Source organism: Pan troglodytes, chromosome 5, assembly GCF_028858775.2.
Source record: "Pan troglodytes isolate AG18354 chromosome 5, NHGRI_mPanTro3-v2.0_pri, whole genome shotgun sequence".
In the NCBI taxonomy this organism is placed as follows: Eukaryota; Metazoa; Chordata; class Mammalia; order Primates; family Hominidae; genus Pan; species Pan troglodytes.
This window is the reverse complement of record NC_072403.2, coordinates 21,327,522-21,353,276: the sequence shown is the minus strand read 5'-3', so window position 1 is coordinate 21,353,276 and position 25,755 is coordinate 21,327,522. Positions and strand designations below refer to the sequence as shown.

Sequence of the window (25,755 nt, the reverse complement as noted above, 5' to 3'; positions counted from 1 at the left end):
AACCTAACACCAACTACACCTACAGGGCAGCTTTCACCAACACCGCTGAGGATGCCTTGCTGGGGAAAACTAGAGAGGCAATCCTTCCTTCCATGCTTGTCAGGGCCGCAGCACTCCCAGCTCGCCAAGTCCTAGGGTGAGGCCTAATTACAAGACATTGGCATTCAGAACCTAGAAGGGGGCAAACCAACTTGAAAATCGTTCCTTAGGTGTCCTGCTTCATGACAAAGCTACAGCACAAATAGGAAGTCACGGGGTACTGTATATCTACAACCTCAATAATGATCGCCCTTTTAAATGTTTACATTCTTCCAGGCACTAAGAACCTGAAATAAATCAACTGCATTCATCATAAGAATACCACCTCTGAGGAAAAAAAATTAGTATCCCATTTTCTGAGACGGAAAACAACAAACCAAACAGATGGTGGTATCAAGTTTGTCGGTTTTCTGAACCCTTGGTGGGACCCTGGGCTATACTTACAGGGATGACAGTGTGATCAACAATTTCCACTAGCAGAGCTGGAGGACTGCGGCCTCCAGCTGGACCTGAGCTGGCAGGAGGGTAGATGCCCAGCCATTCTCTCCAGGATATCTCTGATGGTCTGTATTCATGGATCCAAGGACAACCCAGTCTTCCTTCAGTTTTACAGAGCACACATGAGAAGGCCCAGCTTGCGTTTCCAGAGATGTCCTGAGCTCTGTCAACAACTGCCTACCCCCACAAAAGGACAGGCACAGAGTTTCTCACAGAGGGGCTAAGAAATCGGCCAGCAGGGATGTCAACATCCACTACCAAGAACAGCCACTTGATGGCAATCTTAACCTATTCCCTTGGAATTCGTCCATGAAGGGAGACCCCAGAAGGCTAGAAGCACCAAGCATGGGCTGCACAACGTGGACAGAGCTAAGAAGGACGTCCCTGCTTGACCTGAGTGTGCGGCAGTGCGGCGATGAACGGATAGAGAACCCCACACCAACAAGCACTGTTGGGTTCTTCTCCATATCTAGGCTTCTCTGGGGACTAGGCAGAAGTGGCTATAGGCTCTGCAGTCAGACAGCTCAGGAGCATGGAAACCTCTCGAGCTCCATGGCGCACTCACCTTGGGTTTCTCATCAGACTGAAATGCAAGTGGACAGATGACAACAAATATGAGAATAAATCAAAGGCAAGTTCCTCCTCCTTACTGTGGAAACTTGTTCTCTGAAACAGGGAAGGGCAGGAGGCAGGGGGTGAAAAAAGTGGACTTTCCTTAGAAGGTGGGACACCTGTTGAATAAAGCACTCAAGCACCGCCCTCTTCATTTAAGTTGTCAAAGAAGGAAACTAAAAGCCATGTGCATCTCTAGGAAAAAAGTCTCTCCAGTTAAAAATAGAAATACACTGTAAATTGCTGCACTACACACTTCTATTTTTGGTAGCAGGAAGATGAACTGAAGGGCTCTCTGAAACATCAAAACATCAAAGGGTGGGAGGGGGTCCATACCATCATATTACCACAAAATAGTCCACTGTCTTAGCTAGGATAATGACACGTTTCCACAGAGGGTTCGACCTCACTTTGTGTGGTGGCTTCCCAACTCCTGGCTTCTCCATTTATAAAAAGAGTTCAGGCAGAGTGAAGAGTTTGCCAACATTTTCCTCAGAGGGATTCAGAAAGTGCCAGCTGAGAGCCTTCCAGCTCACCCTTTAAAACTCTGTAACACTTTCCAACTGAGCAAACTGGAAGGCCCTTTTAAATGACACTAGGAACAAAGTCATCTCATGGAGGGTACACTGCTGGGGGAGCCCCTAGGGAACAGATCACTCTAGATTCATTCTTCTAAATTCACTCTCAAAGGAGGCAAGATGCTATTTTTCAAATAAGCATTCAAAAGCATGGGTCCCTTGGTGAAAACCCCAATCACATGGGATGGAAGCAGACTATCAAAAATAACAGTGTTCCAGCCTGGGCAATACAGTGACACCCCATCTCTACCAAAACATTTAAAAATCATCCAGGCGGTGACACGTGCCTATAGTCCCATCCACTCAGGCGGCTGAGGTGGGAGGGCTGCTGGGGGCGGTGCACGCAAGCTGCAGTGAGCTGAGATCGTGTCACTGCACTACAGCCTGGGCAACAGAAAAAATAAAAACAAACAGTTAAATAAATTGATTAAATACAAAAGACAGTTAAATGATTGCAAAATGGAGACCTTGGACTGCCTTCATGTATCACATGGCAGCATAACTTTGAGAGCCATGGAAAGCTAAAAGGGGACTACCACTTCAGAGACCACCAGAAGCTAGCCTGGGAGCCTCTGCACGTGGCCTTCCCCGTCACCAAGACGGCAGTACCAAGCATGAACAGGCACCCACCTAACTGCAAAAAGAAAACAGGGACTCAGTTAAGGATTACCCAGATGACAAGGGCAGGGCAGATCACACAGGAAGACAACCTTTCTGTGTATACACAGAAAGAGCTGAACCAGCCATTAGCTCCAAAGCATAAATGAAGCAAGAACACTAGTAACAGGTCAGGGAGAGAAGCTATGGGGTCTGAAAGCATGCGGGGCATGAGTTACCATGATACACAAGAGACAGCTCTCCTTGGATGTCAATGGCAGGGTACAGGTTTGGCCTTGCCAGTTTATAATCAAGAATGGGATGTCACTGGCGAATATAAAATATTATAAAATATTTATATATTTTATATTATATATAGTTTGTTGTAGAAAAATTATATATACATTTTATAATATATTATAAAATAGCTCATGTTTCTCTCCTCATCCCCACACCTCCTTGAACGATAGACTTGTACTGTTTTTATCATCCTTGGGAAAGAAATTATGAAGAACCTAAATCTGGGACTCTACAGAAACATTTTAAAGCCTATAGAGGAAGCTAGAAGGATAGATGAGATTTGGCAGCAGGTGAGCTTAAAAATCAAATTGTAAATTAAGGGATTTATGAACTGTAGGGTAATTTCCCAGAAGCATATCTAGTAATCACTCTTCTGGCTTTTAAAGATATACCATACAGGACTCTAAACATTTAAAGTGGCTCAAGTAATAACAGGTTATTTCCAAAAGCTAAGTAAAGGGCCCTCTAAATTTGAGGGAAATCAGATCTAAGACATTCACAAGCACAGCAAAACTACCCTAGTCCATTACAATAAATCTGATAGTAATTAAAGCTACTTAAATCCACATATCACAGAATTCGAAGATTTAGAAAACACATGAAGTCTTTCTCTAGCAGGGGACAATATCACTCTACAAGAAAGAACGTTAATAAATCCTATTCACAAACAAGTCACCTCTGGCTGTAGGAAGCCCTATCTGGTGACCCTGCAGGGTCTTTCCATTCTATTACACGTCAAGAATAAAAAATGGTTGGGAGTCACAAAAGGTAGATAAGATGAATTACTGTTAAACAAATAGGATTCCCTCGACCTCAAAAGTCCTCAAATAATTCCACAATGCTTCCCCAAATAATCTATGACAACAGAAACATCCTTCCAGGACCATCACAACTGCCATCCCCCTGTCAAAAGCAGTCACTCCATCCAGGCTTCTCAAAGGTCAAACAGCTCTAAGGGTTTCCTGACTTACCAGGAAAATGTTCTAGTATCACACAAGCAAGAAAGAAAACATGCTGCAGATTAACATGGAGTTTAATATACAGTTAGAATGGAATAAAATTGTCACCATGTCCAAGGCCTGCAGAGACTGTAATGTACTCCCCACAAAGTCTTCTGTTGAAGCTCTAACCCCTAAGGTCCATGAGAAGGTGATCGAGGTTAAATAAGGTCATAGGGGCACAGGGCTCTGACCTGAGAGGGCTGGAGTCCTCGCATGAGGAGGAAGACTCAGAGGAACCAGCCAAGAAGAGGGCACTCAACAGGAACCCAGCTGGCCAGCACCTTGATCTTGGACTTACAGACACCAGAACTGTGAGAAATGGAAATTTCTATTATATCAGCAGCCCAGTCTAAGGTAATTTATTATGGCAGCCTGAGCTGACTAATATACAGACTTTCACCACAGCCGCAAGACTATGATTAGCAATCCTATCCCACCACAGGCACACGCACACTGTCTTTGCATCCTCAAGGGCGACAAGGAGATCATGGGCTCCTCACAGGATTCAATCTAACTAAAGACACACTGCACTAGCAAAAGACATGACCTACAGATGTCTTTATAGAGTGCCTCTGGGGAAAAAAAGCCAAGTCTGGGACCCTAGCTCCAGAATTTTTAATTATTAACATTAATACACACCCAGGCTGAGTATTCCGAACACTCACAGATTAAAAACAGTGGTGGCTAACGTGCTATACGAGAAAGGTGACACTGAAGACAGTCAGAATGAAGCCTCCTCCAAAGCCCATCTGCTCTGAGTTTACACAACAGTTCAGAACAAAAACCATGATGCCAGTTTAAGAGACAGTCTGACTCTGAGAATGTCATCATCTTTCCAATCGCAGGGTTCTTATTCCAACACTGTGCCTACATAAGCCACTTCTGGAGCTGCTAAGGGGATGCACATGGGCCTCTGGCCTTGAGGCACTTTCAGTCCCCAACACTCTCAGACATTCAGCACATTCTGGACAAACATCATAAACCCATCGATAAGCATAACAGCTCTTAAAAATACAGGCAGTGGTGTTGAGGAACTCCACAATGAGCAAATACATTTAAAGAACTCAACCGGCCAGGCGAAGTGGCTCACGCCTGTAATGCCAGTAGGAGGGGGGATCACCTGAGGCCAGATCTTGAGGTTATAACGCCCTCCAGCCTGGGTGGCAGACCAAGACTCTGTCTCTAAACAAACAAATAAACGAACGTGTCAACTGTACTGAAGGGAGAAGGAGGAACCTTTTCAGCGTGATAGGAAGGTATTTTATCTACACTGGAGTGTTGCTCACTTGGTTCTATTTGTACACTTGTCACAACAAGACATACTGGAGATATGTGGTTTCACAGGCTTTCCTTAGTTTAAACACATACATACACACACACCCACACAGAAGTAGAGAGAGGGAGAGAGAGGGGGAAAGGAAGGGGGAGAAGAACAGGGAGAGGGAGAGGGGTGGGGGAGAGGGAGAGAGAGCTATCTGGAGTCAGAAGACCTGGGTTCAAACCCTGATTTGACCACTTCTCTGCTAGGTGGCCTTGCACAAGCTGCTTAACACCTGAGGCCCATTAAATTAACCCCAAAAATATTAGTAAAAGTACAAAAATCATCAATTGAGAATTAAGAGACATAATTTTTTTACTTTTTCTTAAAAGCCCAATTCTAATTTAAACCACCAAGCAACATACTTTGTACCTAAACAGGGATGCGATGAATGTGGTTCAGAAAGAAAGGACACAAGGCTGACCCTATTCCAAGAATCTCTATGATAGTGAGACATATCACACAATTATGAATGCACATTCCCTCTGGCAATGGGGAAAATAAGATGAGCTGACATCTGGGGGCCTAGGGTGTCACGGTGTGAGCATTTCTAAAATGAAATCTGGAGTCCCAGTTGGCAGACTCTCAGTCCCCTGAACAGAGAGTGGCACATCCACAGCATGGCAACAAGAGGTGCTGGAAAGGGGGCAGCAGAGACGTGGGTGGCATGCAGGTGGGCCACTGAGCCGTCTGCATGCTCATTCACACAACACAGACTTCGGAGATCCCAGGCACAGGGAAAAGCAGCAGTCAACACAAATGAATTTTCCTCTCAAAGCGCTTACAATCTAATGTGGCTAGACACATTAGATAATTATCTATATAAATAATATCTATAAAATAATATCTATAAAAAACTATATCTTAAAAAATCTATTTTAAAAATCTATATAAATAAATAAATTAGAATAAATACACGCACATGCCCCTCCCTCACAGTACTACAATGTCAGGCAGTGAGAAATGCTGTGCAGACAGACTTCATAAGGTAAAGCGCTAAGGAGTAACAGAGGCAGGCACCCTTTTTACTAGAATGTTCAAGGAACATTCCGGGGTATGGGGGCACTTAAAGGGGAACCTGAAACATACAGAAAGATCAAGTCACATAGATACCAGAAGGGAGAGAATTCTCAATAGAAGGATCAGCGAGAGCTAAACAGAGTATGCTTTGTGTATTTAAAATACCAGGAAGAGGGACAGAGACAATGAGAACAGAGTGATATGGGGGCCCAATCAAGTGGCCAGCCATGAGGATATTTCGCTTTCACATTAAGAGGATAGGCAGATATGCCAGAATCAGAACAGAGTATAGCACAGCCTAATTTGCATTTTTAAAGGTTTATGCTGGCTGCTGCCAGGAGGAATACAAAGGCAGAAGCTGAGCGAGCACAGGGAGGCTGCAACATAACCTAAGCTAGAAAGTATGACAACGTGGAACAGGAGCAGTAGTACAAGTTCAGAATCAAAAGGTACTGTGAGTTTCAAACAGGTTCACTAAGGACTAGTGAAGTGGCTCACACCTGTAATTCTAACACTCTGGGAGGCCAAGGCAGGAAAGAGGATCACTTAAGCCCGGCAGTTCGAGACCAGCATGGGCAACACTGTGTCTATTTGCTGGACATGATGGCACATGCCTGAAGTCCCAGCAACTTGAGTTCGGGGGGTTGGGGGGGGGGGTGTTAAATGGGGAAGGAGCCCAGGCTGCAGTGAGATGTGATAGCCCCCACTGCACTCCAGCCTAGGCAACATAGCAAGACACTGTCTCCAAATAAATAAATAGTAAAACAGGTTAGCTAAAGCTAAATGCAAAAATCTGAAAAAAGAAGTAACAGATGACTCCAAGGTTTTGGCCACCACAACTAGAACAAAGGAACTGCCACTTATTGAAAAAGGGAAGAAGGGGCAAGCAGAGAACAGAAGCAGATGAGAGACCTCACAGATAGTTGGCTTTGGGACATCTTAACTTCATGAGGCCTATCCAAAAAAAAAAAAAAAAAAAATCAAAGTGGGCCAGGCACAGTGGCTTAAACTTGTCATCTCAGGACTTACGAAGGAACAGCAAAGCCCAGGAGTTCAAGATCACCCTGGACAACACAGGGAGACCCCATCTCTACAAATAATTTAAAAATTAGCCGGGCGTGGTGGCACCCACCTGTGGTCCAAGCTACTCAGGAGGCTAAGGCATGAGCCTGAGAGTCGAGGCTGCAATGAGCTGTGGTCGACCCAGTGCACTCGGGCCTGGCCCACAGAAGAAAATCCTATCTCTAAAAAATAAAAATAAAAAAATAGGTTGGGCACGGTGGCTCACGCCTATAATCCCAGCACTTTGGGAGGCTGAGGCGAGCAGATTATCTGGGGTCAGGAGTTCGAGACCAGCCTGACCAACACGGAGAAACTCCATCTCTACTAAAAATACAAAATTAGCCGGGCGTCTTGGCGCATGCCTGTAATCCCAGCTACTCAGGAGGCTGAGGCAGGAGAATTGCTTGAACCTGAGAGGCGGAGGGTGCAGTGAGCCAAGGTCGTGCCATTGCACTCCAGCCTGGACAACAAGAGTGAAACTCCATCTCAAAAAATAAAATAATAAAATCAAAATGCAGCAGTCAAGCAGGCAGGTGGTGTTCAGGAGATGTTCAATCACAGTAAATGCTGCTGAATGGGCAATTACACCCCAGAATAATGGAAATGTGGCTTGGGCAATCATTACTGACCTTGATAAGTGGCCCAACGTGAGGGGTTTAAAGGTGAATGGCAAAGGAAGGCTGGGGGATATTAATATGAATATAAATAGAAGGGCATGGAGACAAACCTTTTAGACATTTTCTTATGGGGGATTTTGCTATAAACTAAGAGAAAGATACAGCAGGCAGGAGATGCAAGAACAAGGGAGGCTTTACTTTATTATGGGAAAAATAAGAACATGTTTCTACAATGGTGGGAATGAACCAGTAAAGAGAGGTAAATGATGAAGGAGGGATAATTTCCAGTGTGATGTCATGGAGGGGGAGTTATTAATTTCATCCGCAAAGAAACTAGAGAGACCCTTATAGAAAGAGCTTCAGCTTAAAAAAAAAAAAATCCCAACCTGGGCATGATGATACATGCCAGTAGTCCCAGTGTCTCAGAAGGTGAGGTGGGAAGACTGCTTAAGCCCAGGGGTTTGAGGCCAGCCTGGGCAACATGCAAGACCCTGTTTCAAAGAAAAAAAAAAAAATTCTAGACTACAACAAATTTCCATCCATTTGCCTTCCCCACTTCTTTGAAACTGAACTCCTATAAAAACTGGCAAAAGCAAATAGGCTGTAGCAAATAGGCCCAACTAGAGCTCAGACTGCTCTCCCTCCCTTCTGTCTCCCTATACAGACCACCTCCTCCGCCCTATAGCCCTACACATACAGACTCCACTACCCAGGTGACACTACCTGAGTGCTGTGTCCCTCCTAAAGTTGTCCAGGATTGGATGGGAATGATGATGTAATCAGGGAAACAGAGCCCAGCTCACAGAACTGACAAAGGAGGCGGGCTGAGAGAAAGAGAGGGGCAGTGGGTGTCAAACACAAAGTGACCCGAAAGAGGAGCACATTAACCTCCTCAGGCACCTCCATTCTTAACGCTCCAGGAAATGCGTGCAAGCAGCCATGCCTACTAGGAAGCGTGGCGCCTCACTGTCACTTAAATTGGATTTCTGGTTCCAATCAGGCTTCAGCATGATCCATTCCTTCCAGTTAAGTTTCTCATCAAGGCTCAAAATTCCTCATCTGTAAAATGATGAGTTTGACCTATATACTTCTAAAAAGACTCTTCCTGCTCTAGCAGTCCTTAATTTTGCACACCACTCCTTTGGCGTCAGACCAGTACAAGTGACTTGGCCACGGAAACCGGCCATTGCAGCCATTTGTCCCACTAGATTATGACACCAACAGTCCAGTCAAATATTTGCTGACCCCTGCCACCCCAAGGTCTTGCTCAGAAATCTCTCGCATCTTTCAAGACCCCTTTGCAAGGCTCATGGATATACAACTTTTCCTGTATCTTAGGACTGGGTCTCTGACATCATCTGCCTCCCTGCTAGCCTCCTGCACTCACCCATACACTTGTTTGGGGTTTTTGGTGTGTTTTTGGTTTTGTTTTTTGAGAAAGTCTCACTCTGTTGCCCAGGCTGGAGTGCAGTGGTGCGATCTTGGCTCACCACAACCTCTGCCTCCTGGGTTCCAGCAATTCTCCTGCTTCAACCTCCTGAGTAGCTGGGAGTACAGGCGTGCGCCACCATGACTGGCTAATTTTTGTATTTTTAGTGGAGACGGGGTTTCACTATGTTGGCCAGGCTCATGATCCGCCCGCCTCGGCCTCCCAGAGTGCTGGGATTACAGGCGTGAGCCACAGCACCCGGCCCCATTTGGTTGTTAAAGCATTTATCCTACAGTATTTTATCCTGCTTCACAGATTTTAAGTTGCACCTATTTTTCTCATGTTAAAACATGCATCTCATAATTAAGCTGTCCCACATTCATAATTGGAAGCACTGTTTGGTTCTTGCTTACTGATACGTAACATAATGGTGCATCACTCAATGACATCTTAGAAGGGATGAAATAAGGTATTAGGACTTGACCAAAATAAGCAACTTGATCTCAGTTTTTATACCCACAATGCCTCCCACATAACAAAAACTCCAACACTTACAAAATGAAAATCTGAGAAATGCCCCACCTACATCACTACATCAAAAAAGCAGCTGAAAGACAAAGAGCCCAAGCCTTCTCGCCTTTCCACAACAAATGTAGCTTGCTTTGTAAACAAAAAATAAGTTGTTTTCAACAACATTGAAGCCCTTCATTTCACCCAGCTTTCTTTCACGCAGAGTGTGTCCTCACATCAGGGGACACAGGAGAGGAAAAGAAAAAAGTCTGGAGGCCAGGACACAGGAGTGTTAGAGAAAACTCAAGCTGCAACTGGTCTCCTTACAGCTCGCAGAGGAGGAGACTAGCACACAGACATCAACACTTCGGTAAAGCTGAAGCATAAACCACTGTTTTTTTTTTTGAGACAGGAGTCTCCCTCTGTCGCTCCAGCTGGAGTGCAGTGGCACGATCTGGCTCACTGCAAGCTCTGCATCCCAGGTTCACGCCATTCTCCTGCCTCAGCCTACAGGCACCCGCCGCCACGCCCGGCTAATATTTTTTTTTTGTATTTTTAGTAGAGACAGGGTTTCACCATGTTAGCCAGGATGGTCTCAATCTCCTGACCTCGTGATCCACCCGCCTCGGCCCCCCAAAGTGCTGGGATTACAGGCGTGAGCCACCGCGCCCGGCCCATAAGCCACTGCCTTCAGAAGAATATAATAATAATAAATGATAATGATAAAGTAGGCACCATCTCTAGTACAGCTAGACCTGAAAGTTTCCAGCAAAAACAGAAGGGACAGGTGTTCCCCTTCGTAGAGGGAAGGTCACTTTATACCCCAGACACTCATTTCAAATATGGCCCATAAATAAACTTACATAAATCAGACCATGTGACCTGACATTTTTTTATTTTGACTCACAAATACGTTTTTATGACTTGTGTGAATATATTTTGTGAACAATGAATTCACAGTTGGGCCCACATTTCATTCCACACACATCAAGAATCTTTGGAAATGACTGAAAGATTCTGAAAGGAGTTCAAAATTATATTTCTTAAAGGGGGCTTGGGGGGTGTTGGCTACAGAATGTCCTACATCTGCGCTTCCAATACTGGTCCTTGGCTACAAATTGGCAGCTGTTGCCAAAACATCCATGCACCATCCGTCCAGTGAGTTCCAGCCAGCCAGAACGACAACAGCAATAAAAACACAAAACTCTAAGTGAGGAAATGGAAACTAATGGATGCATCTGTGTGTCTGACTGAAGAGAGGAGGAAACCAATTCACAGTCTACATTTTTGATACCTTCTATCAATTCAATTACAAATCATAAATAAAGCCCAGAAACACAGTCAATAAATACTTACCATGCCTTCCAAGGTTCTTTTTCCCAATAAAAAATTCACTTACTGACGGCCAGGCACGGTGGCTCACGCCTGTAATCTCAGCACTTTGGGAGGCCAACGTGGGCAGAACACCTGAGGTCAGGAGTTTGAGACCAGCCTGGCCAACATGGTGAAACCCTCTCTCTACTAAAATACAAAAGTTAGCCAGGCATGGTGGCACATGCCTGTAATCCCAGCTACTCGGGAGACTGAGGTGGGAGAATCACTTGAACCCAGGAGGCTGAGGTTGCAGTGGGCAGAGATTGCGCCATTACACTCCAGCCTGGGCAACAGAGCAAGCAAGACTCCATCCCCGCACCCCCGGCCCCCGACCAAAAAAAAAAAAAAAAAAAAAAAAATCCACTTACCTCCTTCCAAATAAATACCTAATTAAAAAAAGTAAAGTCTTCCTACAAATTCTTATTTTTGGAATGCTATCTTTATGAAAGGCTCCAAAATTACCTCTCCTTATCTAAGTGGTGGCTACAAGCTTGGGAGCTCTAATCCAGAAAGCATGGGAGGTCTGATCCAAAAGGCCTGGTCTTATATCCTCATGCTTCCACTTAATAGCTGGGTAGGCAAATTGCTAATCCACTCTTAGTATATAGTTTCCTCACCTATAAAATTGCTTGTTCTGAAGATTAAATGAGTAAAATACAGCTAAAGTACTAGAACAATAACTGGCAAATAGTGAGAACTCAAGGTAGGCTAGCCATCACAAATACTGCCCGGGGTAAGTTTAAGGAAATGAATCCAGGGTCCCTTAAATCTCATCAAGAGTGTTTTGCTGGCCAAAGGACTTGATCTGAGATGACATTTATAGGAAGCAAATGAAATTCAAATACAGTTAATAGCTCCCCTCTCTGACTGTGTAATTATGTGTACTCATTATTTGTGTAGCATGTTATTATTTAAATGTCCCTAATTTTAGCCCCAGCAGGCCAAGGGCCCTCAAAGAGTGGCCAAGGTCTCAGCCTCTGCCAGTCCTTTCCAAAGCTTTTGTCAACTTATTACATCCATGAAAAGTGGCATTATCTACAACAAAAAGTAGACAGAAGGCTCACAATCAGCAAATCTTACCACTTCACGCTTAAGCCCAGCAATAACCAATAAGCTGTAATGATGGCATCAGTTGCTACACAGACAACTCATGAGGCTGTTCAAAACTCACATATCCTACCAATAGTAGGGCCAAAAAAAAAAAAAAATTCATTCCTTGTCACTGTAAAACCACAAAAACAAGACTGATAGCAAACATGGATTTTATGACATGAAAAACGACGTGTCTCCACTGTCTTATGTCTGCTTAGGTTATTACTACTCCCAGACCTGCAGAACCAGGGCAGCTGAGCTCACTGCTCAGATACAAGCTGCAGTGTCCACACACTGTTCCCAGGCATCAGATACCCGACCCCCTTCACACAGATGAAGGGCAAAGGGCTGCTTGTTCATCACACCAGGATGCCAATGATTCAGGAGATATCACATGTATTTTATTTTCAAATTAGATAAAAATTCTGTAAAATCCATTCTGCTGTTATTTTTAAATATTATGGTAAAAACAAATGATTTTTCCCAGGAAAGCCTCCAATCATCCAATTATACTTTCCAATAATCAAAGATCCAGAAACAATGCTGGAAATGGGAAAAAACAAAACATCTTCTTTTCAATATTCCTATTGCAAAGATCCAATGTAGTTTTCATGCATTCTGTCTTGCAAAAAAGTACTGGATTCAAAGTTACAGGACTTGAGCTGCAATTCCAATTCTGCTACTGTGAATTAAATACCTGTTTGACTTTAAGAAAGTCACTACCACATCTAACAGTCATAAAGGCCCCATAGTTAGATGGGTCTTTCAGTTTACAGATCTCTGAGAGCCTCTGAGTGCCAGGGCTTTCAGAGGCATGTCACTGTCCCCAACCTCGAAGGCATGAAAGAAGACACAGAGGCAGAAGCTCCACCACCACCCACCCTTCTCTGGGGTTAAGGCACATGTTCTCATCCTTGCTTGCACAGCATATGTCACCTCCTAGCAATGGCTCTGGACTGGACAATCTTACAACTCTACCACCAGACAAATTTCTGTGACAATTAAAAATTAATGAACCAGTGAAAACATTTTGACATTTCAAAAGGAATCTTTTGGGTTGGGAACTAACCAAAAAAAAAAAAATTAAAAAATTAAAAATTGAGGGCCGGGCGGGGTGGCTCACCCCTGTAATCCCAGCACTTTGGGAGGCTGAGGTGGGCGGATCACAAGGTCAAGGGATGGAGACCTTCCTGGTCAACATGGTGGAACCCCGCCTCTACTAAAAATACACAAAAAAATTAGCTGGGTGTGGTGGCGCATGTCTGTAATCCCAGCTACTCTGGGGGCTGAGGAAGGAGAATCACTTGAACCCGGAGGCAGAGGCTGCAGTGAGCAGAGATAGTGCCACTGTACTCCAGCCTGGCAACAGAGGGAAACTCCATCTCAAAGAAAAAAAAAAGAAGAAGAAAAAAAATTGAAAAAAAAACATACATCTTGCATGGACTTATCCATCCTGGCTCGGGACGGGTGGCTCACACCCATAATCCCAGCACTTTAGGAGGCCGAAGCAGGTAGATCACAACGTCAGGAGTTTGAGACCAGCATGGCCAACATGGTGAAACCCCATCCCTACTAAAGATAAAAAAAAATGTGCCACCATGCCTGGCTAATTTATTATTATTACTATAATTTGTAAAGACAGGGTCTCAATTTGTTGCCCAGGTGTGGTGGTGCATGCCTGTAATCGCAGCTACTTGGGAGGCTGAGACAGGATAATCGCTTGAACCGGGGAGGTGGAGGTTGCAGTGAGCCAAGATCATGCCATTACACTCCAGCCTGGGTGACAGGGGAGACTCCATCTCACAAAAAACCACCACCATTATAGTCAATCCGCTGTGATATGGTTTGGCTGTGTCCCCACCCAAATCTCAACTTGAATTGTATCTCCCAGCATTCCCACATGTTGTGGGAGGGACCCAGGAGGAGGTAATTGAATCATGGGGGCTGGCCTTTCCCATGCTATTCTTGTGATAGTGAGTAAGTCTCACGAAATCTCATTTTCTCTTGCCACCGCCATATAACAGGTGCTTTTCACCTCCCTCCATGACTCTGAGGCCTCCCCAGGCATGTGGAACTGTAAGTCCAATTAAACCTCTTTTTCTTCCAATCTCCAATATGCCTTTATCAGCAGTATGAAAACAAACTAATACACCCTGCTTCCACTCCCACTAACCTATCTTCTGATTTCATTTGACATTTAGGAAGTGTTTCTATGAGATAGGACATGAGTGATGGCTGACTATAAAGTAACCACTCAAACTAAACGGATTTTTCAGCAAAGCATGCATATACATACACGCATATATACACAAAGACACACAGACACGTCCACATATATATGCACAACACAGCTTGCAGTTACAACAACCCCTACTCCCAGCCTCACCAGCCCTAAAGTCTTGGTTGCTCCCTACTGTGTGAGCTTTCTCTGGGATCATGCTCCGAAAACACCTACAGAAGAGCTCTTCCCATGATACCAATTCTGTTTTCCAGTGATTCCAAGTAGCTCCCCAAAATAAGAAAGTACACTTTGTTTAAGATGGTAGCTGCCTTGAAAATAATGATTTTTTTTGAGAGTCTCGCTCTGTTGCCCAAGCTGGAATACAGTGGTGTGAACATAGCTCAATGCAGCCTTGACCTCCTGGGTTCAAGTGATCCTCCTGTCTCAGCCTCTTGACTAGCTGGGACCAGAGGCATGTGCCACCATGCCTGGCTAATTTATTATTATTACTATTATTTGGAAAGACAGGGTCATAGTTTGTTGCCCAAGCTGGTGTTGAACTCCTGGGCTCCAGCAATCCTCCCTCCTCGGCCTTTCAAGGTGCTGGGATTACAGGCATGAACCACCGCACCAAGCGAAGTAATGATTCTTAAAGCACACTCAAGTCCTGAAACGAGGAGATCTGTTTACTCAGAACTGCTACAGAAATCCCACATACAGAATAACAAAAAGGTAACCTTGGAATGCTGCCTTCATAAAAACCAACACAAACTAGAAAATGGCATATTCACAACAATTTCACAACCAGAAGAGAAGCCGAGGTGTCTCTGTATTTTTTAAAAGACTTAAAAGTCTTTATCTGGATGAAAAGCAAACTACCATGACAAAAACTAACCTTCCCTTATGAAGGTAGTGCCAGAATAAATAAAAAGACTTCAGTGATCCCAATGGGGGCATCTTTGCCAACTGAGATTTTCTCCTCAGTATCATCAATCCCTTGACTATGCCAGAGCTAAACCTACATTTGGCCAACTGGCTGACAGCACTGGTTGCTTCTGGAATGACAAACTTTAGTTTTTGTTCATTGACTCAAATTCTACCTTTATTAAATCCTGAACATCTGGCTAACTTCTTGTTCTAAAAGCTGGTGTTACCCAGTTAAGAAAATATGGGTGTTTTTGTTTCCACTGTTGGCACTGCCAAGAAACACTAAGGCATTACACCATTCCTGAAACAGTACAGTGAGAGCATCACAACCATACAATCCAACAGTACAGCAGTCACTGCTCCACTCTAAACTCTAGGATTAAGTGATATTCTCCTTCATACCCAACCCCCCACATTTAATCAAGCAAGATGCTACGTTCAACGTGAATCAATGACAATAAACACGATCTATATCACATCAAATGTTCTCCAACTACACACAAGGTTTTTAGTTTACTGTATTACAAGCAACGAATGGCTAGGGTCCCTCTCTGCTGGAGACCCACATAACAAGGCAGAGTGCCTTTTAGGAAAGCAGCTATGAGGGTCTAAACTGGATTCTATGGCAATAGATTCCACAACTTATTTTGTTTTCTGCAAATATTAAGACTCAAAATGGGCCTTTCCCATACATGTTGGCTGAGATTTGTTGAGAGACGCACACATGACTGAGCCACTATGGCCTTAATGGTTGACCTCCAAAGGCAAGTCACCCATAAGAAAGAAAACCCGGGAGGGTGGACAGAGGCTCTTCTTTCAAGTCACGCAACAGTGGAAGGAGACAGCACAACTAGGGTGAATGGTGAAGTTCAGAGAGGTCATCTCAGGAAACTCTGCCATTGCCCCATAGAAACAGAGCAGCAACAGGTACTGCTGTGCACTAGTGCCTGTGAACACTAGTTCCAACAGGAGGCTGCCAGACAACTCACCTTACAACTAAGGTGGTGGGAAACAAATTGGAAGCCATGGTGAACCTGTCCTTTGGCACCCTAACAAACTGTCAAGTACCCCATATGTGGTGACTCTCTTAAGACCAGAGCCACAGCTCTCAAAAAAGAACAGATCCTGCTCTTTCTCATCTCCTTGCCCCAAGGAAGCATAACCAAAACATGGTCAATTCATTCACTTTAACTGTAATCCTGATAAGTACACAGGGGATTACAGAATGTCACTGCATTCCCCTGAAATAAAATAGTAAACTACAAGCAAATGTTTGTCCTCAGATACTTTCTGTTGGATGACTTCATCTGCACCGTATGAACCCTGTTCAAAACAGACACGAGAACAAACTCATATAGGAACAAGTTTCTTTCCAGGCATCAAGGAGCCAAGTGATAATCATCCAGGAAGAAGCACACTTCTAGAGGTATGCAAAGCTGTCCCACTGCAGGAACCTGCCCAGCAAGGAAGGAAGGAGAGATGAGAAAGCCGCTGAGCCAGAGAGCAGGAAAAGCAGTAGACAGAAAGATTTAGGCTATTTCCTATACAACCCAGGGACAAGAACTAAAGACTCCACATTTCAGCAAGATCATCAAAGAGTTCTGCTCACATACCAGTGTGGAAAGACATACATATAGAAAAACCAGCAAGACAGGACCTACAGAACAGACTAAGGTATTTCGTCCACTATATAACGCGGTACATAAAGGAACACAAAAACAACCCTATAAACCCAACAGGATGTCTGCAGTGCAGATTCACTTAGCCTACAGACTGCCCTTAGGTGCCTAGACCAGGAAGCACAAGCTGCCAGAACACATCCAATTCAGAAACAAGTCCGTGCCCACAGATATTGTACATTCCAACGAGATATTCCAAGAGTCAACTCACCATTCACAGTTTTCAGGCTCCCAGCAATGCCTTCCCCATGCTGCCTCTTCTGGGCATTCTTGAACTCCTTCAGAGACAAATAAAGGACTTTACGTACCACCCGTTCTTCTGACCACGGAATCCCATCACTGTCATCCTGAAGAAACATAAGAAAAGAGAGGAGTTACTGAATAGAAAGCAAGCCAATATTCAGAGTCAAAATAAACTTTATTTTAAAGGAATTTCCAAACACGTACTGTGTGACCACGACCCAGTTCTCAATGTCAGAATTACACCCATAAGGTAAAGGGACAATGACCTTTCTGAACAGGCCTCAAAGAAAAGTGAATCCACAGGCTGTTAAAAAGAATGAAAGCAACACACAACCATCTCACTTCTTTATAAGCCCCAAAATCAAATACGTTCATCAACTAGTAATACAGTTTTATATTCCTGACAAAGTTCAGAAAAAGGTGTTGTTATACCCACAACCAGAAGGATAATGAATCATTTTACTTGAGTTTTATAAAGTGAGCAATGCCAGAATGTACACTGCAACAGAAATATGTACGGAGCTCTTAAAAATGTTGCTGCCTCCCTTGGGAGCTCAAAGGATACAGCAGATATGGGTGCTGTGCATTCAAGGAATTTACACTCCAGTCAGAAGACATGGAATTGGATCCGCATTGGCCACTTAAGTAAAAGAATCACAAATAAAAGGAGAGAGTACTGCAGAAGGAGGCAACTGATCTTGGCGGCATACAACTGGCATGATTTTTGTTTTAATGTACACATTAATGATGGATCTTGAAGGTCTCATTTCAAACTGGCAACCTCATGTCTGTTGCTCCAGATCGAATACAAGTTCTTAAGAATTCACAAAATGAATGCAGAGATGACCAAAAACAAACAGCCAGCCCAGAGACTATTCCAGCAATTCCAGTCATAAAGATATAAAGAAAGACTCAAATTTTAAAAGCACTAAAGAGGGAAGAAAAAATTATACAGAGACTTGAGACAGAGCAAGAGGTGGGAAGACAGACATGGTTGACAACAGTCACTAAAGCAAGGTAAATGGGAAGAGATACATGTTTAAAGAACCAGCAAGATTAAGTCACTATAGTTTTTATTAATAGATGATGATTCACATGGCCAAGGATATTGAGAGGTTCTCTTCTGTAGCTGTTAATCTAAGAAGGACTTATGTTCACACACCTACATCAGACTTAATTAAGCATTTTATAAAAGTTCATTTTAGAAATGGAAGCAGGCCTGGCATGGTGCCTCACGCCTGTAATCCCAGCACTTTTGGGGGCCAAGATGGGCAGATCACGAGGTCAGGAGTTCAAGACTAGCCTGAATAACATGGTGAAATCCCATCTCTACTAAAAATACAAAAACTAGCCAGGCGTGGTGGCACGCGCCTGTAATCCCAGCTATTCAGGAGGCTGAGGCAGGAGAATTGCTTGAACCTAGAGGGAAAGGTGGCAGTGAGCTGAGATCGTGCCACTTCACTCCAGCCTGGGAGACAGAGTGCGACTCAGTCTCAAAAAAAAAAAATAAATAAATAAATAAATAAATAAATAAATAAGAAATGGAAGCATACAGATACTTTGGGCCTTAAAAGAATAAGAAAAATGGCTTGGCGCAGTGGCTCATGCCTGTAATCCCAGCACTTTGAGAGGACAAGGCGGACGGATCACAAGGGATTGAGACCATCCTGGCCAACATGTTGAAACCCTGTCTCTACTAAAAAACTGCAAAAATTAGCTGAGCGTGGTGGTGCACGCCTGTAGTCCCAGCTACTGGGGAGGCTGAGGCATGAGAATCACTTGAACCTGGGGAGGCGGAGGTTGCAGTGAGCCAAGATCACGCCACTGCACTCCCACCTGGGAGACAGAGCAAAACTCTGTCTAAAAAAAAAAAATAATAATAATAATAATAACAACAACATTAATATCCCAGGTAAAATCATCATTTGGGGTATTTTGGATATTCAGGTTCCCTTTGTTCAAGGAGAAGGCAGAAAATCTCATGGGCAGTCTGGTGCTGTTTTACTGGTTTATACAAAAGAATTGGTTTTTCCTCCCTAACACTGAAGGATCACAGAAAACTTCCATGGGACTCAATGAGAAGTCTAGATGATCTGACGTCTCCTCCAGCACTTACGTTCCTATACTCTGCATAAATACAAACTTCATTTTAGAAATCCAACCTCATAGAGACTCTAAGCCCTAAATAACTTAAGCTGCACTTTCGTTAAGCTTCACGGATTTCCTAGAATGAGAGTAATTCTCCATCTTCTACAGCAAGAGGAAGAAAGTCCTGAGAGAACTAGGATTTCCACCTTCTCCTTCACATCCTTCACTCACAGAAGCCTGCCAGGCTGAGATTTCCGACTGCTGGGCAGTGCCTCTAGAAGAAGGAGGTACATCCTGTCTTCCTGTCCGCTCTCCCAAGACAGCCAAAACATCCACAGACCAGGGTAGGGGGTCAGGGTTCGGACATGAAGGCTAAGAGAAGCCAGCAAACCTTGCCCCAACCTAACAAGAGAAACACAATTTCTAACCTGCTACTGTGTGTAGGTCACTGGAGACCTTACCAATCAAATGATTAAAAACCACAAAAATGGAGGAACCCAAATAACCAACCTGAGTAAAATGCAACTGACTTGACACCACAACACAGGAAAAGCATGATATAGCTGAATTAATCTTTACAGCAACTCCCCTGGGTTCGCAAGAAAGCTCTCCTAATATACTAGCTGCAACTGAATGATAGTGTTAACTGCAGGAGGAGTTAATGCTTATTAGGCTGAAATCCACCTCTTCAGCAGCCTCAGTCTATTCATAAAGGCTGTCAGACAGAATTCTCTTCATCACCACCAGGTTCCTATTCTCATTGTTCGAATCTCCACAACAAACAATGACGTGAGATTATAAACTATTATTTCCTACATGTACACAGTTTATAAATTATAAGGCCCCAACATAGCTTTCAATGTAAAATTCCCATGACGATTTATTGCATCCTGTGCAGGCTGGTGCCTTCATCCTGACTTCAGGCTCCAGTTGAGAGAATTATTCCCCTACAACTAACGTCTAATTAAAACATAAACCATGTGAGATGAAAACTACAGGAAAGGAAGTGCATTTAAGGTTCAGTTACTGACACAAGCAGCTTCATTACACCTATGAAGTACTTTAAATACAGGAGAAGCAAATCCATGACCCAGATTATGGGGTTTCAAATGCTACACATTAAAATTCAAACTTAAAACACACACAACACACAAGTGTTGTTTTGTAATCTACAGTGCTGGTTGAGACTTGTCACCTGCTCCCTCAATGCTGATGCAAGACACAAATCTAGTAGATGAGTTGACTCTGTGCTGTTCACATGAGATAGACCAGTAGGTAATAATTCCAAATAGTCCCAATTAAGCTGCCTTTCTCAACTGTAGGGTCATGGTGAATCATCCTTACCTTATACTCCTCTAGCAGAATCCCAGATGCAGACAGCAAAGGTGTGCCTGCACTCAACCTATCCAAGATGGGGGAGAGGAAGGCCAGAAGAAATATCCTTCCAGTTTAATGCTAACTCTGCTGTGGCTATATCATTCTTCATTCAGGATCAACCAGTACTGAACGCTCTAAAAAACAGCCCAGATATGGCCGGGCACGGTGGCTCACATCTGCAATCCCAGCACTTTGGGAGACCCAAGGCAGGCAGATCACGAGGTCAGGAGATCGAGACCATCCTGGCTAACACGGTGAAACCCTGTCTCTACTAAAAGAAAATACAAAATATTAGCCGGGCGTGGTGGCGGGCACCTGTAGTACCAGCTACTCTGGAGGCTGAGGCAGGAGAATGGCATGAACCTGGGAGGCAGAGCTTGCAGTGATCGTGTGCAGAGATCATGCCACTGCACACTACAGCCTGGGTGACAGAGCAAGTCTTTAAAAAAAAAAAAAAAAAAACAGCCCAGATACAACTCTATCATTAGAGGTCATGCAAACTCAAAATACATACACCCAATACAGAGCTTCCTTTCCATTTTCTCAATAGCTGTCTTATTTAATTAGCCATTTAACCATGGGGCAAGGAAATCACTACTCTTGTTCACCACTGTATCCCAGCTCCTAAAACATGCCTGATATAGCAAGAGCTGAATAAATACTTCTGGAATCAATTACAAACTCAGCGAAGCTCAGTCTCACTGTTCCCACTGACATTTATTTACCCCTACTTGCCCTGCCAGTGTCGAACATCCAGTGCCAGAAGTCACACTGCTATCCTCATAAAACACTCCCCACAGAGACTAATCCCAAGGGGCTCAGCCACACCTCTGATTCTCAGCAGAGGCTGGTGTCCTAGGGGAGACATCCTTCCTCCACAGTGGCTGCTACCACTTGTTCCTCAGCCACTTTGCAGTGTTCTCTGTGAGAAAAAGTGCCAGTCCAGATGTCCACATGGTCTTACATATGTAACAACTCTGTCACACTCCCATTTGCTAAATGTTGGCCAGCTACTCTTCCCCTACCCCACTTACATCTGTTCAGACTCTTTCTCCTGTATTTCCAGCAATCTCTCATGATGCTCCTGCCTCACCCTCTAAATCCAATAATTCATTCCCAATCATATGTTCAAGTCAACTAATAGCCCATTAGCACCTCACTGTCTGAAAATCCAAATTATCCCCTTTGTCCTCTGTAAACCACTTCAGATCCCTTGGTAGAATCAGCCAGGGTTTGACAGTGCAGACCTCTTCTTGGCCCACTCTGGAATGGCCCACAAAACCAAGCACCCCACGCATTCTGGTTTACTGGTCAGCTTAATACAGAGGACACAGGAATACGCCCTTTAGAGGAAAAGTGATGGCTGCTTTTAAACTACAGGATTACTGCCACTTCTGAAAATAATAGAATTTCTTATCAAAAAGAGCAATTGGTCAGGAATCAAACTTGTATATGGTCATAATTTTTTTTACGAAATTTACTAAAATTAGTAAAAAACACTGTGCCAAGTGGTTAAGGTACAGGTGGTCTGTGGGCCACAACTTGGCTTGCAAGTTATCTCTAACCCGGACTGTGAGTCTTTTTACTAAAAGACAAAAAGGAGAACAGAACCACTCACTGTTCCAAGTTCTATAATACACACATAAAATACCAGAGCTCAGAAAGTAAGCACATGACAACATCACATGCCTTTTATCAGACAACACCATGTAACAACTCTCCACAGCTGACGGTCCGGGCTAGAGATTCAACATATCCTTCCATAGTGTTGCAACTCCAAGACAGACCACCTGTACCTTAACCACTCGGCAGCCTGTTAGAAAAGCAGAATCCTGGGTCCCATCCAGATCTAGGGGCTCAGAATCTGCACTGATGCCCAGATGATTCTGGTACACGGTCAAGTTTCAGAAGCTCTGCTCTGCAAAATAGGACCCCATCCTGTGCCTACATACATCAGAAAGAAAAGATGAAACCTCCAAGACGAATGCTTCAAACATCCATCCCATGCGGCCAGTATTACTGTCAGAATTCAGATGTCTATATAAATATACCCTGAGAAATCTTCCTTTGACTCCTCTTCAGTGATCAAAGAGCACAGTGGAAAACACCCAAAAAGGTATGGCACTAAGTAATGCTAGTTCCTTTAATCATTCCTTACGTGACATGGTCTCTCAAACCCTTCTCTTTTGGTTACTCAACTTGGGATGACTTCTCTTTAAAACCCAACAACCAGAATTAAATATACATTCAAATTACATGTGAATAATCCTCCAGAACAGATCCAACACATACAAGAAGATAATTCTATTTCCATGCACAGTCTCATGACACTGCAGGGTCTCATGAGTTTGCAGTTAACTATATCCTCCATGGTGACTGTTTCTTTGCAGGGATTGGGAGGAAGTAAGTAAAAGTATTGCATCACCATGAAACAGGAACCAAATGAAGGACCCAATCCAACCAAACGCACAGCTCCCAGTGATACAATTTTATTTTCCTGTGATGCTCTCCTCTACTCATTTTAAAGACAAAAAAACAAAAAACATCAAAATTAAAACCTTGTACACGCCACTGACAGAAAGCTATGTGTGCATAATATAACCAAGTTGTATTCAGACCAGGTTAATGAACTGCTTTACAAGACAAAAAGGTACATGATCCACACTTTTAAAAACTAGATTGTTTTGATATAGTTTCTAACTACACCAAGAGTTCTTATAATTTGTCTCAAGGTTGGTTGGATCACCCACCAAGAAAAAGCCTTTACAGGATGGTGTTCTGCAGTGATAGCCAACTCTTCAATAATATGGGCCCTCAAAAATCTCTAAAGAGGACTCAAGTACATTAGTGCAAGAAAACAGGGACATCCAGGTCAGTAAAGCTCGCAGAATGGGTGCCACCCAGAGGATGATACTTGGAGTCGACTGGAAAGACTTGAAAACTCCATCATGATTGTACTAACAGCAAACCTCTCCTGGGGAAGCACTGTTGGGCAGTGAGCTCAGCACCACCTGCATTTAATAATCATGATTTCTCTGCTCAGCCTTCCTTTAGTATAAGGTCCACACCACTGCTTTCTCCCTTTAGAGTCAAAGGTATGGGGGAAACGAAGTAATCGTGAAACTTTTAGTTATTTCTAGGGATGAATTCCAGTGTCTTGACGCAAATGTGGCATTGGTAGTCAGTCCATGGCAGATATCAGATCAGGAAGTAAAATTTCCAAACTCAGAAATGTGTTAGTAGCCAGAGATGTTAAATATGTAACTCACACTGACTCCTAGGTAAAAGCAAAATTAAAATTATTGGTTTGCAGAGGCTTCATGTAAACAATATATGAAAAAAACTATTATTAGTAGTGGGGATAGAAGTGGGAGTAGGGGAAGGAATTTTCTATTACTAGCCTAGAATTGGCAAACCATCGTTATACAATTTGTTCATACCTTGGTTTTTATTATGGTTTCAAATTCAGGCCATCTTGATTTGGGAGAAGGAAACAAAGATGAAAAAGCATGGGTTAAAGGAAAACACATTTCTGATCAATTAAAAATCAATTTTCTGACAATTACATCTTTTTAAAAATGGAAGACAGTTAATTTCCTATCACTTGCAGGCAAACTACCTAAGACACTCATGCATCACAGGTAGAGTGGTCAAGTCATTTATTACCCAAATCAAGGGCACTGGTAGTAACGACAGGGAAATACCTCATGGAAACTGGGTCATGGGTCAACCAACTCTACCAGGCCCCTTCCAGGAAATCTGAATCAATTAAAAACAAACCAAAAAAAGCCTACAATGAACACAAAGACTTTTTTTTTAACCATATCTCCAAAAAGAAAGCCACTACAATAAATATTATAAAACAAATATAACATAGACATAGCAGGATTGTAAGTGTGACACACGTCTGTTCTAAAGTTGGAATTCAGACCCCCCACCAATGTTTTAAATAACAACCTGGTGATAAAGAGGCAGAAGGTGGCAACCTAGGTGCACTTACGGAAGGTGCTGCAAAAAAACAATCCTGCTTCCACTGGGCAGGGGCACAGGACATCAAAGGCTCTTCACAACCCCTAGTACCTAAAACCAACTGAAATGCAGAAATCGCCTTCGAATTGATGGGGCCATAGGAGACCAAGGAAAGGAGCACTCAGGATCACAGGCAGGAAGATCTCCTAACACAGAGTCTCTTTATTAAAATTCACAGAAATGCTAAGACAAGGCAATTGGATGAGTTGCCAACCCCACCCCCCCACCCCGCCGCCCCCCCCCCCATATATCCTACTCCACCTGTAGAGACCGCTAGAGCTCTACAGGTGGAGGGATGTGGCTACTTTCAAAAAGAAAAAGAAGTGCTATTCCTGACTCCAATGCCCAAAGGACCAACATGCAATGTCATATCATGGGATTAAGGATGGTGGATCTGAACAACAGCTGTACAGAGCTGAATAGCAAATGAAAAAAAAATTCTAAAAAACTAGGCCCATGGACAAGGAAAGGATTGATAGCTATTTCCTCCTCCCAAGGATAAATGACTGGAATCCTGTACATGAATGCCTTTTATTTTCAGAACGTGTTTCTCATATACCTGCTGTTAAATCACCCTACTTGAAACAACTTGTGGCTGCCTGATATGCCAAACCTGTTCCAGCAACACTTTGAGAGAAAAACGAAAGCATCAAATAAAAAATTGGGAGGGAATGTTGATTCTTCCCACAGATTAAGTGTAAACAAAAATGGGGTTGGGGGTGATGAAGGAAAATGAGAAAGGTACAACTTCAACTTTGTCTAAAATAACCTTTTCTTCCCTTTTAACAAAGTAACAGTAGTACTAATAATTTCCAATTGATTTAATTCCAAAAAAAAAGTAGTCTGTCAATATTCAAATAAAGTGAAGCCTGAGTAACATGCACAAATGGAAATAAGGGGCCAGGAAACATCTTGAGAGAAGAAACTTATTTACTGAACTTGTGAATGATGTTCCCTTGCCTAGGGTTTAAATTAAAAGCACTTCAAAGCAGCAAATTTCTTCAGACAGACATGCTTCCCAGGTTAAAGTAAACGGCCTGAAAATGCTTATGCAAGGAGAGTTTTACTTCTTCCAAACTCCCATTAAATAATGTGTACTTATCTTTGATTACCGCCTATTTAAAAAAAAAAAAGCTACAGCTGA

The 25,755-nt window shown here is 43.3% G+C and overlaps 1 protein-coding gene across 8 annotated transcripts in view; it reads right to left on the bottom strand.

The window, feature by feature from the left end:
• Positions 1-25,755, bottom strand: part of JARID2 (jumonji and AT-rich interaction domain containing 2) — a 275,051-nt gene that overhangs the window by 128,793 nt on the left and 120,503 nt on the right. For all 8 annotated transcript variants that reach the window (XM_063812119.1, XM_001169890.6, XM_063812121.1 and 5 more), the window contains one exon: positions 17,086-17,221. In XM_063812119.1, coding sequence (XP_063668189.1) covers positions 17,086-17,221 — 136 coding nt within the window. The remainder of the gene's footprint in view (positions 1-17,085; positions 17,222-25,755) is intronic.